This window comes from Rhineura floridana, chromosome 4, assembly GCF_030035675.1.
Source record: "Rhineura floridana isolate rRhiFlo1 chromosome 4, rRhiFlo1.hap2, whole genome shotgun sequence".
Classification (NCBI taxonomy): Eukaryota; Metazoa; Chordata; class Lepidosauria; order Squamata; family Rhineuridae; genus Rhineura; species Rhineura floridana.
In genome coordinates, this window is record NC_084483.1 from 135,120,637 (window position 1) to 135,137,852 (window position 17,216).

A 17,216-nucleotide genomic window follows, 5' to 3' on the forward strand; every position below is an offset into this window, starting at 1 on the left:
CAATGATTATCGCTGTAGCAGCATCTTCCATTACAGGGATCAGAAGTGGCTAATAGTGCTTGACCACGTAGAGCACGTGTGAGGCAGGTCTTCTTCACCACATTCCCAAGCTCGGAGGTAAAATGCAAAGTGACTCAGTGCCGTGGCAAAATAAGAGCATCAACTGCACATTAGTAAATTTTAACTCACCTATTACATGATCTCGGGCTGCCTGAAATGATCCAGGTGAGAAGATCTTCAAGTCATATACTGTATAAATGGGGAGACTTGTATTTTTGGATCCTGCATCTAGTAATAAAATAAGGCCACACAATATACAAAAATATACAGGCCTGCTATATGTTATCATCTGGTTGTGCCCCTAAAAAAGCAGACAGACAAAATATATGTTTAATGCTGACATCAAATATTTGCATAAGTGTAAAACATTGTATTTTATATCACAAAATGATTTTCATATCACAAAACTGAATAGTACTCAACTTAGAATATGCATCTTAAGTATCACAGAATAGCAATATACCACAAATAATTTTATTTATTTCAAAATCCAAATGACACTGCCAAATGATTAAAGGTTTTCATAACTATCTAACATCTATTATTCTACAATGGTCTGGTTTGCATATAATGTTAAACCATAATTAAAAATAAATGGTTTGTAAATGAACAGTGTGCTTGTACATGCAGTGAATATAGTGCTCCCGTTGCTCCTCCCCTACACCTGCTGCTGCTGCACCACTGAGAAACAAGACAAAGTCTGTCTTGGTGTGATGTCCAAACCTGGATGTGGTTTCTCTCCAAACAAACCATAATCAGAAGCCAAGGTTTGTTCTGTTTATGGTTCGTTTGATGGAAACAAAGCACAAGCCTGGGTTTGGGCATCATGACAAGCCAAACTGGTTTGTTTCCCAGCAGCATTGCAGCAGTAGGAGTGGGGGAGGATTGAAGCAAGTGCTGTATTAGCTGTGTGCACAACCCTGCTGCTCATTCATGTTAAACCATAGTTTATTTTTAACATGGTTTAATTTCACATGGGAACCAGGTAAATATTAGCTATCATAAATCACTACACTTACATTTCAGCCAGAGTAAAAGGTTAAGTCTTGAGCAATTTACCACTGGTGCCACCAATATAGTGACCAAAGCGTCATGCCACTGCCACCTACATGTTTTTGGGGGGCTCTTGTAACATTATTTTTGGTGGCATGGGAGCTGCTTATACTATGGGTTCTTCCCATGCTGCCTAGTAATGTCAAAGATCTTGGCCACACAATAGGAGCAGCAGCATTGATTCACTTACTGGAAAGCTCAAAAGGCCAGCAGGGGAAGAAGCTGTGGTGTGAACTCTTCCTGTAGACTGTCAAACATTCCATGGTATGGAAGGGCACAGGAAGGAGCCACATAACAGCTCCCAAACATAATACTGGAAGGGGCACTCAGTCTGCAACTAAAAATACTTTGGTAATTTCCAAAACCATAAAACCTACAGAAACAGCCGGTGATGAAAAACACTATGTTTCTCATAAAAAAATCCAGAAACAACAGACCAAACATAATTTCTCCATTATCCCTAACTCTTCCCTTTGTTTTAACACCAAAGGCCACAAATGTGGGGAAGGGCAGGACTTTTAAAATTTCCCTGCTGTTGTATGTCCATGCATTTGCATCAATCTGCCTTGTACTTTCCCTCTAATGCAGTCCTGTGAATTATGAAGGAGTACGATATGGCAGCTGGTCACGCCTACTGGAGCCATTCTTAATGGTGCTCATGCTTCAATTTGCATGTGTGATAAAATGTGAAAAAAAATGTTGGTGCTTGCAACTTCTCTCACAGCACTGCTTCATTTCAGATCCTTTCAGAACTGCTATATGTGCCTTTCATTTTCAGTTTGCAAAGGGAAATTGATATTAAGCTACCTGAAAAATATTAATGAAACTGTAAAAACAAAAATTGTCCAAACACAGATTTTGGAACAGAAGAGAAAGAAGAGAAAATGGAAGCGTGAACAGATTAAACTTTATGGAGCCTCCTTTCAAAGTGCATTCAGATTTTCAGGACGCCGATCAAAACCATTTTCTTTCACAACACATTTGAGGAAGGCTGATCTGGCTAACAGAAAGTTGCTTCTGTTTTTATGATGCTGATGCTTAGTGTGGTACTGATTCAGTTTTAGAAGTCTTATACTTTTCCTGTTCTGAGGCACATATGGCAGGATGGAGATACTGTAGGTGTCAGATCAAATCAGGTACAGGAGAACTATCATTATAATGAATCCTTGGAAGTCAGTAAATGCCGGACAATGTAGAGGTGTTCAAACATAAGATGTCCTCAGGAGGATCAGAACAATTATCCCCCTTGTCCAGCATCTTGTTTCCAGCAGTGGCCTGGCAGATGTCTCTGGAAAGGTCACAAACAGGGCATGAAGGCAATAGGCTTCCCCAGTTGTACATCCCATAGTGTATGACATGTAGAGGTCCATTATCCAGGGACAATCAGCTGGTTTGCACAACATGCTATGCCAAACCTTAATGAGGCCGTGAGAATGTGCAGGCTCCTGTAGAAGAGCCTGCAGCCACATTGCTCCTCCTTGGTCTTGCTGCTGCTGCTGCTGCTGCTGCACTGCGCTAAGCCAAGCCAGGGTTTGACTTAGCATGTCATCCAGATCACAGCTCATGGTTAAGCACTCTCCTCACTAACCATGAGCTATTCGTGGCTACAGCTTGTGGTGAGGAGAAAGCTTAATCACAAGTCCCGATTCAGATGACACACATGGCTAAACCAAACCTTGGCTTAGCATGGCAGCAAAAGGGATGAGGGATGAGCAAAGCAGCTGCAAGCTGCTCTCCGGGAGTCTGTGTGTTTGTGCAGTCTCGCTAAGCCAAGGTTTGGTGTAGCGTGTCATGTGAAGCAGACCAATGTAATTTTTTAGTTCTGTTCTTAATGGTCTGGATCCAGATTTGCCTACTGGAGGAAGGGGGCGTGAAGTCATTTTCGCTGATTTGCCCTTCAGGCTCACCGCCACTACTTTCGACACCATTTCAGAGGGTCCTCCAACACTGCAAACAGATTTCAGGAAGGGCACAGGAGGTTGGAGAGGGAATCAATCTTTCTACCTTCCTCCAAAAAAGCATCTTGTAGGTGGAGTTCCAGCCATGGGTGGTATGGATCCAACAAAATATTAGTCATTTGTCTGGGTAATGTGGCTAGTGACAGGGAAGGACAGGGCACTCATATTACGATCATGATGGGCAGAGGGAGGTACAAGAAACATCATATCCCTCACAGCCATTTCTTCCCAACATTTTTTTCAAAAGAGAGGTGATGTGGGGAGCCTATAATTATACAGTACAGTGATTTATATGGAATAGCCACATTAAAAAAACAGGATAATAAAAATCAAGAATAGGGGAGGTTTTACTGTATAATAGAATTATATAAAAGAAATAACAACTTAGTATTTCAGTAAAACTTTTCTACTATGACTATATTTGGCCCCCAAAATTGCATGAGAAAAATGCTTTCATTAAGATCATTAGGTGCTTTATCTTTGCCACTACTAGCACATCGGGCTTTGATGTTATTATAATGCAATTTTGATTAAGCCAATTTCTTTTCATTTTAAAACGAATGTGCATAGTATTAATGTCTGCCCATGCAGCTGATTTGATTACTGCTTATGGTACTTTATATGGTTTAACTGACAAACAGAACTTACATTTAGCACTGAGAAAATTACCTCTTTAGTAAGGTCTGAATATTTATTTCTTATAAATCACTGGAAACATCATATATAATAATGACTGGAACTAGAAACTAATGTGGTTTTCAATAGCAATGCCCAGTTTGCATCTAAGCATGAAATGCCTTTCAACTCTGATGTATCTAGCAATTCCAAATGCTTTATGAATTATTTATTTATTCTTGCAGGGAAAAGAAACCCAATGAAGTTAAAGATTAATTTGTGTATCAGCTGTGACAATTGTAGGGAACTTTGATAGCAGAATGAAAACATGACTTGGTGATTTGGGATCATGCAGTGTCTCTAGGTTCGAGCCTGAGAGGCTCTGGGTTCAAATTTGACAGTCTCGCTGACTGATGTAGAGGAGGGCCTATACTTAGGAAAAAATTGGGAGGAGCCATGGATGAGCACATACTTTACATGCTAAGATCCCAGATTCAATCCTATCTTCCCCAGTTAAAGGGCAGTATGGTTGGCAAACACCTCCATCTGAGATCTTTGGGTGCAAGAGCCACTCAAGACTAGACAAAACTGGGCTTAGGACCAGCTAACTAAAGGGACCCCCTTAACCCATATATACCTCCTTGAACTTTATGTTCAGCAGGAATGGTACTATTAAGGGTTCCTTCTACAAGAAGGAAGGCATTTAGTGTGTCTACTCTGTGCCTCAGTTGTGAAACTCCTTGCCTATTCATATTAAGCAAACACTATCAGTACTTTGTTTCAAATATTTGCTTCTGTTTGCACAGGCTTTTTCTAATGTATAGCTCAATCCAGTTATAGTGCAGGAGGGCCCCTTGCAAAACAGTACCCACATCCTGCAGGATCTCTCCTTTAGCTCAACAGCTGATAAGCGGAGACATTTATTGTGTGGGGCCTTAGCTGAATCCCGTGCACAGCCCTAATAATTAGCACAGCTAATTGTCATAAAGGACCCTAAAATTCTGCACACTAAAGCCAATTTAAACCGGGAAATCCTCATTCTATCGTCAATATGTTAATGGTTATCCGGATTTCAAGACCCTCTGTAATGGAATGTGGGCCGCTTTGACTATTACCTGTAAGCACCACGAAGTGAATGAGCAAGTAATTGCACAACTCAGCTTACTGGAAAGCCATTTAATATCTAAAGCTGTGACTCACACGTCTCATCTGTGGGGGAAGATGTGGAATTTCAAGATGCACATCTAGCATACATCTCCCCACGGAGAGAAAGATGTGAGTCACTGCTTCAGACAGTGTCTGGAAGCATAGAAAGGAATGTGCAAGTCATTTGCAAAAAATTTTTCAATGCTTCTGGGTAACATCAGAAGCCACACTTTGTCAGCTAGGAATAAGTTAATTTTGTTTCTGCAGTTAGATCCCATGCATCTCAGCTTGACTCAATAAAAACATTGCTAGTATACATCATAACTATCCAGTATTGATTCTTTAATTGTTTCTCTCATTTGTGGTATTTTGGTGTTCAAACAAAAAAGATGATTCAGACTTGCAAAATTACAAACAGCAGGTTAATTTAACCAGGAGAAAATATGTTTCATATATAACTCAGTCAGTCATGTGGTTTTTCTAATTACTTTGTAGCAACCATTAGCAATAGCAGATTAAAAATCATTTTAATGATTCAGTTTTAACCTTTTCATTAAAAATATTGAGTTAGAATTCTAGAAAGATGGGTTATTTCAACTATTTTCCTACTTCTGGAAGGAAGATTGGGATATACAGTACATTTAATAAAATAAATAAATTCAGCTGAACTGATAGAACAGGTATGTTACTGATAAAAGTCATTATCTGAAAGTCTTTATGCTGAAACTTACATGAATAGGTGAGGCAGGGTCAGGCTGAACACTCTAAAAATAAAATAAGATTCATCACATTAGTTATGAGTTTGCATCCCTGTACAAATTACAGGTGAACTGCTCTTTGTTTTATTTTTACCTTTAGAAGAGAGTATTGACAGCTTGCCATGATAAGACAGAACAGGAGGATCCAAATATCTTTATAAAAACCTTGGTTCATAATTACAAAGCCAAGAAAAGAAACAAGGATTACTAGTAGAATTGCCAAAACATTCTCCTTGATATCTTCTGTCCTGCAGAAATAAAATACCAATATTTTTTTCAAGAGAGAAATATAACCATAAGTATAACATTTCTGTATAGCAGTGGGGGTGTATGTAGGGTTGCCAGGTTCAGGGCCTGAGACTGATCCTATATCTTTAGGAGAAGAGAGAGTCAGCGAAGTGCCGGTGTTCTTGCAACCCTGTAATGGGAAAAACCACAAGGTGGAATTTTCCCCTCCCCCTGCACAACTTTAAAAGATACAGAAGACCTCTTGGAGACTGGGCCTGGCAACCAAGAAGTCTTCTGCATCTTTAAAAGTTGTGCAGGGGGAAGGGAAAATATACAGGATCAGTCTCAGGCCCTGAGCATGGTAACCCTAGCATGCACGCAGAAAGTGCTGTCTAGAGAAGTTAAGTGAAATCAATGGATCATAAATCCATAACTGTGCTCTAACATTCCATCTCATTGATTTACATATGGCTTTAATGAGCTTAACTTTCTCAGGATGCCCCAAACCAAATCCCCATTACATGCTGTTGAATATACAGAGCTCCAGCCTTTGCAGGCTTCTCTATTCAGAGCTGCTGCCCCCTCCACTGAAGGGAACAGACAGCCTTTATAGGTAGGAAAGCAATGTGCGGATTTTGTAGGATACCCTACATCTGTAACAGAGCTTGGAAGATTACTTTTAAAGAGTAATAAATTACAGTTACAGTTACATGGCCCCCAAAAGTAATAATTACCATAACAATTGCAATTGCTCTGAAAGTAACTGATTACTTTATTTTTCCTCCAAAGTAATCACTACAATTACATTTTAGTTACTTTAAAAAAACGCCTACAAGGTGCTGGCCTTGGCTGCTGCACATCTAAGTAGCCTAAAACAACATTAAAAATAAACAAACACATACAGAGGTAGTAGAATAATTCTTTTTATCCATAAGATAGCAATGGTGGTCTCTCCGCTGGTAAGGGTGGTGGGGAGGGAGGCTGAGGCCACTACTCAGATCTTTGCACGCCAAACCAAGTGCAACCCCCCCCTCAGCCAGCCAGCATAATCTCTCTCACTTAGCCACCTCCCAGACCCTACCCTGCCACCAACTAAGGGACACTCACCCAAGCACACATTTTCCCCTGAGATGCAAAAAAGTTAAAATACTGCAAATGCAGCACAGTAGCCAGAGAGGGTGGTGGAGGCCAGTTTGTGTGCCAAGTGCAAACACAGTATTCTCATTCACACACACACACACACATTGTCATCTTTCACCTCCACAGTTCTTTATCTCCATTCTGCTTCTGCCTCCTTCTCCTCCTTTATCCATGTTCTTGACCTCTGGATCCTTTCCCCCTCCACTCCATTCTTCACCACCACTATCCGTTTTTTAAAATAATTGTTTTCTCCACTCCACCCTGTCTCACTCTCCACCTTCTCCCTCATCGCCTCCTACCCATCCACAGAGCATGAGGACAGAGCAACACTGCGCAGAAGTCCAGTTTGAGGCACATGATTTTCATCCACAAATCAGAGGAGCAGAAGACTTCCCCTGCTCCCCCCCCCAAGTAATGCCCAAAAGTAATTCTGGAAACGTTACAATTACTCCACAAAAGTAGTAAAATTACTCCTAGTTCTATTGCAATCAAAATGTAAAGGAATTACCCACTCGTTACCCAAAAAAGTAATGAATTAGAAGTAATTCGGTACTTGTAACTAGTTACTTCCAAGCTCTGATCTGTAAAAGACTGCTGAGTCAGAGTAAATGACAGAGGCACTATTTAGAAATAACAGGAAGGCCATCAATAGCCCCCATGTTTTGGATCATATGTGATTATTCCTTAGGGGGGACATGTTTCTGGCAACTCACAGGTTTTGCATAACGACTACTAAGTACGCATTGTCAAAAATATAAATCCCATTGTGTGTGTTTCTCCAGCACACAGCAGTCTTCCCAGCTGCCTGCACTTCCTGATCTGAAACAGCCCCATTATGGAAAGTTACCTCAGGAGGTCTTCTGTTCATCATTAACTGACACACAGAAAGTCAGGGAGGCTGGCTACCAAGTACCTGAGGTCAGTGTGCACACTGATTTTGTTGAAGGAAACTCTTTCCTTTTACCTTTAAAAAAAATCTTTATGTGCTTGTTACTTTAAATGTAAAAAGTCTTTTCCGGGGGGGGGGAGGCCCACAATAAGCAGCTATCAGGAGCACAAGAGACAGCCTCCCTGGATGACTGAATTTACAGGAAAGCCCAGCCAAGGATATCGTGAGGTTTTCAGGAGGTGCAGATGGCTGAAGAATGCAGAGCGCTTGAAGGATAACCTCTTGACCACTTGGAAAGTAAGTTAAGCACAATCAAAGCACTGCACCCCACTCATGAGAATTTATCAGAAAAAATCCTCCCTTTTATAATTTTTGAATGCAATTTCTTTTCTTATCAATGTGGTGGAGAATTTTTCAGCAGAGCACTATTATATGCCAACCCTCCAACTATACAAGATGGCAGGAGACTTTTATTTATTTATTTTATTTATTTATTTTATTTATTAAATTTATATACCGCCCGACTAGCAATAGCTCTCTGGGCGGTGAACATAAAACAGCATAAAAATACAATAAATAACAAAACAATACTAAAATACAAGCAACAATCCAACACAATAAACATTTTTAAAATTAAATCAGTGTAACTTAAAATGCTTCAGAGAATAGGAAGGTTTTGACCTGGCGCCGGAAGGAGAGCAGAGTCGGCGCCAGGCGTACTTCCTCAGGGAGACTGTTCCATAGTTCGGGGGCCACCACTGAGAAGGCCCTAGATCTTGTCATCACCCTCCGGGCCTCCCTGTGAGTTGGAACCCGGAGGAGGGCCTTCGTAGCAGAACGTAGTGCACGGGCCGGTTCATATCGGAAGAGGCGTTCCGCAAGGTATCGTGGTCCCGCACCGTATAAGGCTTTATAGGTTAATACCAACACTTTGAATCTAGCCCGGAAACATATTGGCAACCAGTGCAGGCTGGCCAGAACAGGTGTTATATGCTCGGACCGCTTGGTCCTTGTCAGCAATCTGGCCGCCGCATTTTGCACTAGTTGTAGCTTCCGAACTGTCTTCAAAGGTAGCCCTACGTAAAGCGCATTACAGTAATCCAAACGTGAGGTTACCAGAGCATGTACCACTGATGTAAGGTCCTCTTTACTCAAATAGGGACGTAGCTGGGCTACCAACCGAAGTTGGTAAAACGCATTCCTAACCACCGAGGCTACTTGAGCCTCAAGTGAGAGGGAAGAGTCTAAAAAGACTCCCAGACTACGAACCCGGTCCTTTAGGGGGAGTGTAACCCCGTCCAGGACAGGGTATATATCCACCATCCGAACAGAGAACCCGTCCACCAACAGCATCTCAGTCTTGTCTGGATTGAGCTTCAGTTTGTTAACTCTCATCCAGTCCATTGTCGAGGCCAGGCAACAGTTCAGCAAATTGACAGCCTCACCTGAAGAAGATGAAAAGGAGAAGTAGAGCTGCGTGTCATCAGCATACTGATGACAACGCACTCCAAAACTCCTGATGACCTCTCCCAACGGCTTCATGTAGATATTAAAAAGCAGGGGGGACAAAACTGACCCCTGCAGGACCCCATATTGGAGAGCCCGCGGTGTCGAGCAATGTTCCCCAAGCACTACCTTCTGGAGACGACCCGCCAAGTAGGAGCGGAACCACTGCCAAGCAGTACCTCCAACTCCCAACTCCACGAGCCTCTCCAGAAGGATACCATGGTCGATGGTATCAAAAGCCGCTGAGAGATCAAGGAGAATCAACAGAGTTACACTCCCTCTGTCTTTTTCCCGACATAGGTCATCGTACAGGGCGACCAAGGCTGTCTCAGTGCCAAAACCGGGCCTAAAACCCGATTGAAATGGATCTAGATAATCAGTTTCATCCAATAGCGCCTGGAGCTGGCCAGCAACCACCCGTTCCAAGACCTTGCCCAGGAATGGAACATTCGCCACTGGCCTGTAGCTGTTAAAATTGTCTGGGTCCAAGGAAGGCTTTTTCAGGAGTGGTCTCACCACTGCCTCTTTCAGACAGCCCGGGACCACTCCCTCTCGTAAAGAGGCATTTATCACTTCCTTGGCCCAGCTACCTGTTCCATTCCTACTAGTTTTTATCAGCCAGGAGGGGCAAGGATCCAGTACCGAAGTGGTTGCACGTACCTGTCCAAGCACCTTGTCCACGTCCTCGAGTTGAACCAACTGAAGCTCATCCAACAAAACAGGACAAGACTGTGCTCCGGACATCTCACTAGGATCTACTGCTATAACTTGAGAGTCTAGGTCCTGGCGGATACATGAGATCTTATTCTGGAAGTGATCGGCAAACTGATTACAGCGGGCCTCCGATGATTCCACCGTGTCCGGAGGGTTTGAATGGAGAAGCCCCCGGACAACTCGAAAGAGCTCCGCTGGGCGGCAAAGAGATGATTTAATAGTGGCAGCAAAATGATGTTTTTTAGCTGCCTTCACTGCTCCTACATAGAGCTTAGTCGAAGCACTAACCAGCGCATAATTGTATCCGTCGGGAGTTCATCTCCATTTCCGCTCAAGCCTCCTCCTATCTTGCTTCATCGCTCTCAGCTCCGGAGTATACCATGGAGCTGTATGAGCTCTACACAGGAGAGGGCGTGCAGGAGCGATCGTGTTTACAGCCCGGGTCATCTCCGTATTCCACAGAGCGACCAGGGCTTCAGCAGGAGCGCCAGTCTTATCAGCCGGAAAATCCCCCAGAGCCCTTTGAAAACCTTCAGGATCCATTAGTCTCCGGGGGCGGACCATTTTAATAAGTCCCCCCACCCTTGCAGAGGGAAGAGGTTACTGAAAGTCTAAACTTCAGCAAGCAGTGGTCTGTCCATGACAAAGGGAGTGTTGTAAAACTCCCCACATCCAGATCACTTTCCCCATGCTCAGTAGCAAAAACAAGGTCTAGAGTGTGCCCCGATACATGTGTTGGACCACTAACATATTGAGACAGCCCCATGGCTGTCATGGAAGCCATGAAGTCCTGAGCCGCGCCAGACAAAGTGGTCTCGGCATGAATGTTGAAATCCCCCAGTACTATTAGTCTGGGGGACCTCAACAATATATCCGAGACCACTTCCGCCAGCTCAGTTAGGGAAGCCATTGGGCAGCAAGGTGGGCGGTACACCAAAAGGATTCCCAGCCTGTCCCTCTGGCCCAACACAAGGTGCAAACACTCCAGGCCAGTAACTGAATGAACATGGTGCTTGGTGAGTGAGATGGAACTCTTATAGACGACAGCAACCCCACCTCCCCGACCCTCAGATCTACCATGATGCTGAACCAAGTACCCCGGTGGGCAGAGCTGAGAGAGACCAACTCCTCCCTGCTCACCCACCCAGGTCTCGGTTATACATGCCAGATCGGCTGCCTCATCCACAATCAAATCGTGGACGAGGGAGGTTTTATTATATACCGATCTGGCATTTAATAACAGCAACTGGAGATCTGAGAGTTGGCTGATAGGACTACCAACGACCTTGCGGGTGTGGGAAGGACCGGAACAAGGCACAGCCACAACATGTCTGGACCGCGTTCCCCTTACCTGGCATGTCCTTCTCACAGCGCCATACCTTCCTTTGCCCGTCACTACGGCAATTGGGGCCCCCTCAAGTCTCCCCGCCTGATGGATAAAACTCTCCGAAGCACATAATACAACTAAAATATACAACAATTAAACGTATAAAAACAGCTATATATACAGCCATATATACAGCATATAAACATACACACTCACTCAGACATACATTCATATAATCAGGCACCCATTCATCTCAAATTGCATCAACACACCAACAAAAAAAAAAAAATAAAAAATAAAAAATAAATAAAAAAAAAACCTACATCTGCCTCAATCACATATAAAATGAAGGTGGAGCCTTATTTTACAGAAACGGGGGTGTGGGGGAGGAAAGCTGAATCTTCCTCACGCCCACACTTCTCTGCCTGAAGCATCTTTGGCTGTGAGCACACATCACCTACAGCAAAGGGTTTCCATTGGCCACACCTGGAGGGGCAGTGGTTGATCTGCCAATCTGTTGCGAAATCTGTATGAAGCTAAATAATAATAATAATAAAAACACTTGAGCTGATCCCACCAGGTTTGACAGTAAAAAGGGGGCAGGGTTTGACTAGTGTTGTGTGCTCCCGTTTTTAGAAAAGAGAGGTGGAGACGCACTGGAACTGGCAGAACAGCAGGTATATTTCTACCCTATGTTTAAACAAATGAGCCTCTCATCACCACGTGTCACTTAAACCAGCATGGCTATTGTTTTAAACACTTGAACAGGCCTATGTACTAGGGCTTGTATAACAATGGCACAGATCCCTCTATTTCATCTATTTTTATTGCACTGCTAACAAGACTACTGAAAAATTATAATTAAAAATAGAGTTTTTATGAAGTATAAAACAAGCAAAATCTCACAATAAAAGCTCCTTAAAAATACTGCAATGTTTCACATTTTAATTTCTGCTATATCTGCAAGTATACCTTAAAACATAACAGTGAATTTTTGCCTCCCTCTGAAGCCCCTTTGTTCTATCTCCCAGAATCTGAAATGCTGCCCCTATTCCTCAGAACAGATGAATGCCATTGTAAAAGAATATTTTTAAAAAGGCTTACCTATCTAACAGTGCCAGCAAGGTAAGTCGATCATACCAGATTTTTATCCATTTGCCAGGAAACACAATAAATTTGTAAAACTGTTTAATTCTTTTGTGTGCTGATGAACATGAAGAATCTTCAAGATCGTCACTGAGATGCTTTAAAATAAAATCAAAGATGAATAGAATTGTGTATCGCTTCCATAACACTGTATTAAAAGCTATGCAATTTCATGCCTGTTTCTTTTTTCAGTGAATACTTTTAAACAACTGTCTTTATCAAACTTCTTAAAAGTAGCTGTCATTTTGCTTGTCACCATGAATACAACCAAACATACCTAATTATTCTGCATCGAAAAAAACAGTATATTTTTCAATGTGGTAAGGTTATGCCATATACCATAGGGGTGTGTGTGTGTGTATGCTCCTTAAAAACATTGTTCCATTTAACCATCAGTTAACCTTTAAGAATCCAAACTGCCATCTAAAAAGTTTAACACTTTCTTATTAAAGTGGAAAATCAGCTATGTTATTTGGAACCCCAGCTGGAAAGTTGCAGGCCATACAACTACCCCGCCCCTTCCAAGAGTGGACAATTTCCAGCATAACATTTGCCTCCATGACAGTACTTTGGGAATGACTCCTGTGCTGTATACACATGTAAGACATTATGCCAGAATGAGACAGTCACATGCAATGATACATATTTCAGAGCTTGGAAAAGTTACTTTTTTGCACTATAACTCCCATCAGCCCCAGCCAGCATGGCCACTGGATTGGGCTGATGGGAGTTGTAGTTCAAAAAAGTAACTTTTCCAAGCTCTAATATTAATAACACCAGATAATGGCCTGAAACAAACCCTACAGTGGATGTTCTCTAGTCTAGAATCCCTGAGGTCAAAAGCCTCAGGGCCATGTTATTTCATTTGTTTCCATTACAAAAGTGAGCAGGATTTTGAATGAATGAGTTCTGAATGAAAAAAACTATTTGTTTCACTTTGAAGAAGCACGAGTACAGGGCGAAAGGGACAAACGAGCTAAGTGGAAGGCATGTCAAGCAAATCCTCATCGTGACCATCTTCCATCTGGAAACCTATGTCCTCACTGTGGGAGGCTGTGTGGATCCAGAATTGGCCTCCACAGTCACTTACGGACCCACTGTTAAAGACCTTACCCTGGAAGACAATCTTACTCTGCTACGAGTGATCACCAATCAATCATTCATCATTGGGATGAAAAATTGAAAAGGTGTGCATTTTTAATTGCCTATAAAATGGGACCCCTTTTCCCTATCTATCTGGAATTTGGCAAGTCTGATCATTTGGAGGGGTAGAAGCAGGCTTAAAAATACCATGCCATTTTGATGAAAACACAGAAGTTACAGGAAACACAAAAGCAGCAGCAGCACATCAGCTAATACAATGGGAAATGAAGGGAAGAACAAAAATGAACGAACTCTGTATCAGATATAAAAACAAATGAAAAGCAAATTAATGAATAAGGAAACATATGAATCTCATCCCCATATATAAAATAGAAGATAGAACTTTATCACTGAATTACAGGCCTATCAATCTGATATCGTTGCTAAAATATATGACAGGTTATCTGTTAACATAAGAACTTAAGAACATAAGAAGAGCCTGCTGGATCAGGCCAGTGGCCCATCTAGTCCAGCATCCTGTTCTCACAGTGGCCAACCAGGTGCCTGGGGGAAGGCCACAAGCAGGACCCGAGTGCAAGAACACTCTCCCCTCCTGAGGCTTCCGGCAACTGGTTTTCAGAAGCATGCTGCCTCTGACTAGGGTGGCACAGCACAGCCATCACAGCTAGTAGCCATTGATAGCCCTGTCCTCCATGAATTTGTCTAATCTTCTTTTAAAGCCATCCAAGCTGGTGGCCATTACTGCATCTTGTGGGAGCAAATTCCATAGTTTAACTATGCGCTGAGTAAAGAAGTACTTCCTTTTGTCTGTCCTGAATCTTCCAACATTCAGCTTCTTTGAATGTCCACGAGTTCTAGTATTATGAGAGAGGGAGAAAAAATTTTCTCTATCCACTGTCTCAATGCCATGCATAATTTTATACACTTCTATCATGTCTCCTCTGACCCGCCTTTTCTCTAAACTAAAAAGCCCCAAATGCTGCAACCTTTCCTCGTAAGGGAGTCGCTCCATCCCCTTGATCATTCTGGTTGCCCTCTTCTGAACCTTTTCCAACTCTAGAATATCCTTTTTGAGATGAGGCGACCAGAACTGTACACAGTATTCCAAATGCGGCCGCACCATAGATTTATACAACGGCATTATGATATCGGCTGTTTTATTTTCAATACCTTTCCTAATTATCGCTAGCATGGAATTTGCCTTTTTCACAGCTGCCGCACACTGGGTCGACATTTTCATCGTGCTGTCCACTACAACCCCGAGGTCTCTCTCCTGGTCGGTCACCGCCAGTTCAGACCCCATGAGCGTATATGTGAAATTAAGATTTTTTGCTCCAATATGCATAATTTGTTGGTTAAACTTGAGGCCTCAACAACAGAAAATAATATCTTCATGGAAAAACAGGCAGCATTTAGAAGCAGATTCTCCATTTAGGACAACTGTTTCATGCTGAGCCATAAGAACAAAACAAAATATAAGAACAGCCTGCTGGATAAGGCCAATGGTCCATATAGTCCAGCAACCTGTTCTCACAGTGCCAAACCAGATGCCATCTAATACATAAACATACAAGCCTCAGGAAGGGATGAGTGTATGATTATATTTGTGAATTTGAAAGCTGCTTTTGATACCATAACTTGTGAGCCTTTGTGGTTCAGGCTAGCAGCACCAATATTGAGCAACATCTTCTGATTCCTGTCCGAGCACTTTGTTCTAACATCTCCCTGAATGTAAGTCTATCTTTTAAGGCTCTCTTACTTGATTAATTCCAGCTGATAGCAGGGTGAAACAAGGATATGTACTGGCATCTTTTCTCTTCAATTTTTTCATCAATGACATTGTTCATTATATGAATAATAAAAATTATTTTCTCCAACACTGGTGGAAGAAAAATTCATCTTTTACTATACACTGATGATCCTCCACTCTTACACCTCCAAGCAGAGCTTAGAAGGCTTCTGACCAATCTGGAAATATATTGTCAAGATTTAAAAAATTAAGAATTACCTATAAAAAGATCCAAGTGATGGTACTTCCTGTGCATAGAAACCCCATATTAAAAGCACCAAACTCAAGACTGAACAGACTGTAAATGGAGTTTTTAAATTTTGGTGTACTGCTGGGGGAAGGCTATGGATGAATGGGACAGTATATTTATGGCCCAGGTCAATTTCAAGTGTGTTCATTAATAAGTCTTTTCCATCCCTTTTTTGCATCAATCTGCAAATTTAAAAAAACTGTACAAAAATGTTCATATCATAAAATATATACATGCATATTTTATTTCAGTGTTTATGTTTCTAAACATACCATAATTTTTTATGCATTTGGGGTTTTTTTTGAGCCAAGAAGAGTATTCTAAGATTCCGAAAAATACAAAATCTGAAGGATAATTACATTATGATATATGTGTTAGTTCAGAAGGTGTAATTTAGGGAAAGTTGCTTTATAATGCAGACAAAATAAAATTCTCTTCCACTCCAGGGAAGACAGATTCTCCCTATACAGAATCAAATAAAGTCAAATATTCATCCCCCAATACTGTTTGGTTCAGGGGTTTGTAGTTTTCAAATCTAAGGTGTTAGACGGCATCTAGAACAGAACTATACTGGGACCCATTTATATACCTTGAAACAAGTACCAAACTTTTGCTTGGTTCATGAAGATTTCTCATTAGATATTTAATAATTAGCTAAAACTTAAGGGAATCCCGGACTACCATCTGGCAAAATCATTCCCAGAATTGACTTTCAGTCAAGAAACCCTGGTATCAGAACTTTCTGAAGTAATTTGAGTATTTGGAAAATTACTATTTTTTTCAGAGTAGCCCCCCCCCCTGAGATTTTGGTTTAGCAAAGGAGGAGTTCAAATAATGCACTACTAATAACCTGTTTATGCAGGAAGATTTTGCATCTCTTAAAACCGTAAAGATATCCCCCTGTACAAATTAATAAAATATAATCCAGGCCCAGATGACTCCTTATTTAAAATTGACAACTTCTGTTTGAGGAAGAAGCTCACTCGCGTTAGGTCCCAGTGAACAACTTCTAGTTTCTGAAGGCAAGTTAGCAAAGGTACCATATAACCCAGTGGTTCCCAGCCGCCAGGGACCCACAAAGTAATCCAGAGGGGGCCGCAAACAGTACAGATATGAATTATTTATTAATTTTTGTAAAAGAGTCTTCATTCCCTGGACACTGTCTGCTCCCCACTGCCGCTGCAGACACTGCCCTTGCTCCAAATGAGAGGGGAGGACTTTTGCTGAACTGCCAGAACATCTTTCAGGCACACCGAAGGCAGGCATCTGCCTGTAAAGCACGTGGCAGATGCCAAAGGAGGCTGAGGGTGGAGCTACCAGGAAGAAGAGGGAATTACTATCACTCACTCGCATCTCCTCACACTGCCACTGCTGATGACACCCTTACTCAGTCAGGATGAGAGGAGAGTGCTTTTTGTGAAGCAAAAAGAAGCAAGGCTGCAAGGAAAGGCTGCTTTCCACCTTCCTTCCTGACAGCCAGCCTGCCTGCCTTCCTTGGCTCCTGATTCACTGCTATCTCCTTTTAAAAAGGAG

At 42.0% G+C, this 17,216-nt stretch overlaps 1 protein-coding gene across 3 annotated transcripts in view; it reads right to left on the minus strand.

The window, feature by feature from the left end:
• Positions 1–17,216, minus strand: part of PCNX2 (pecanex 2) — a 262,726-nt gene that overhangs the window by 197,809 nt on the left and 47,701 nt on the right. For all 3 annotated transcript variants that reach the window (XM_061624508.1, XM_061624507.1, XM_061624506.1), the window contains exons 10-13: positions 12,499–12,638; positions 5,685–5,838; positions 5,564–5,596; positions 190–361 (exon numbers count right to left, since the gene is read on the minus strand). In XM_061624508.1, coding sequence (XP_061480492.1) covers positions 190–361; positions 5,564–5,596; positions 5,685–5,838; positions 12,499–12,638 — 499 coding nt within the window. The remainder of the gene's footprint in view (positions 1–189; positions 362–5,563; positions 5,597–5,684; positions 5,839–12,498; positions 12,639–17,216) is intronic.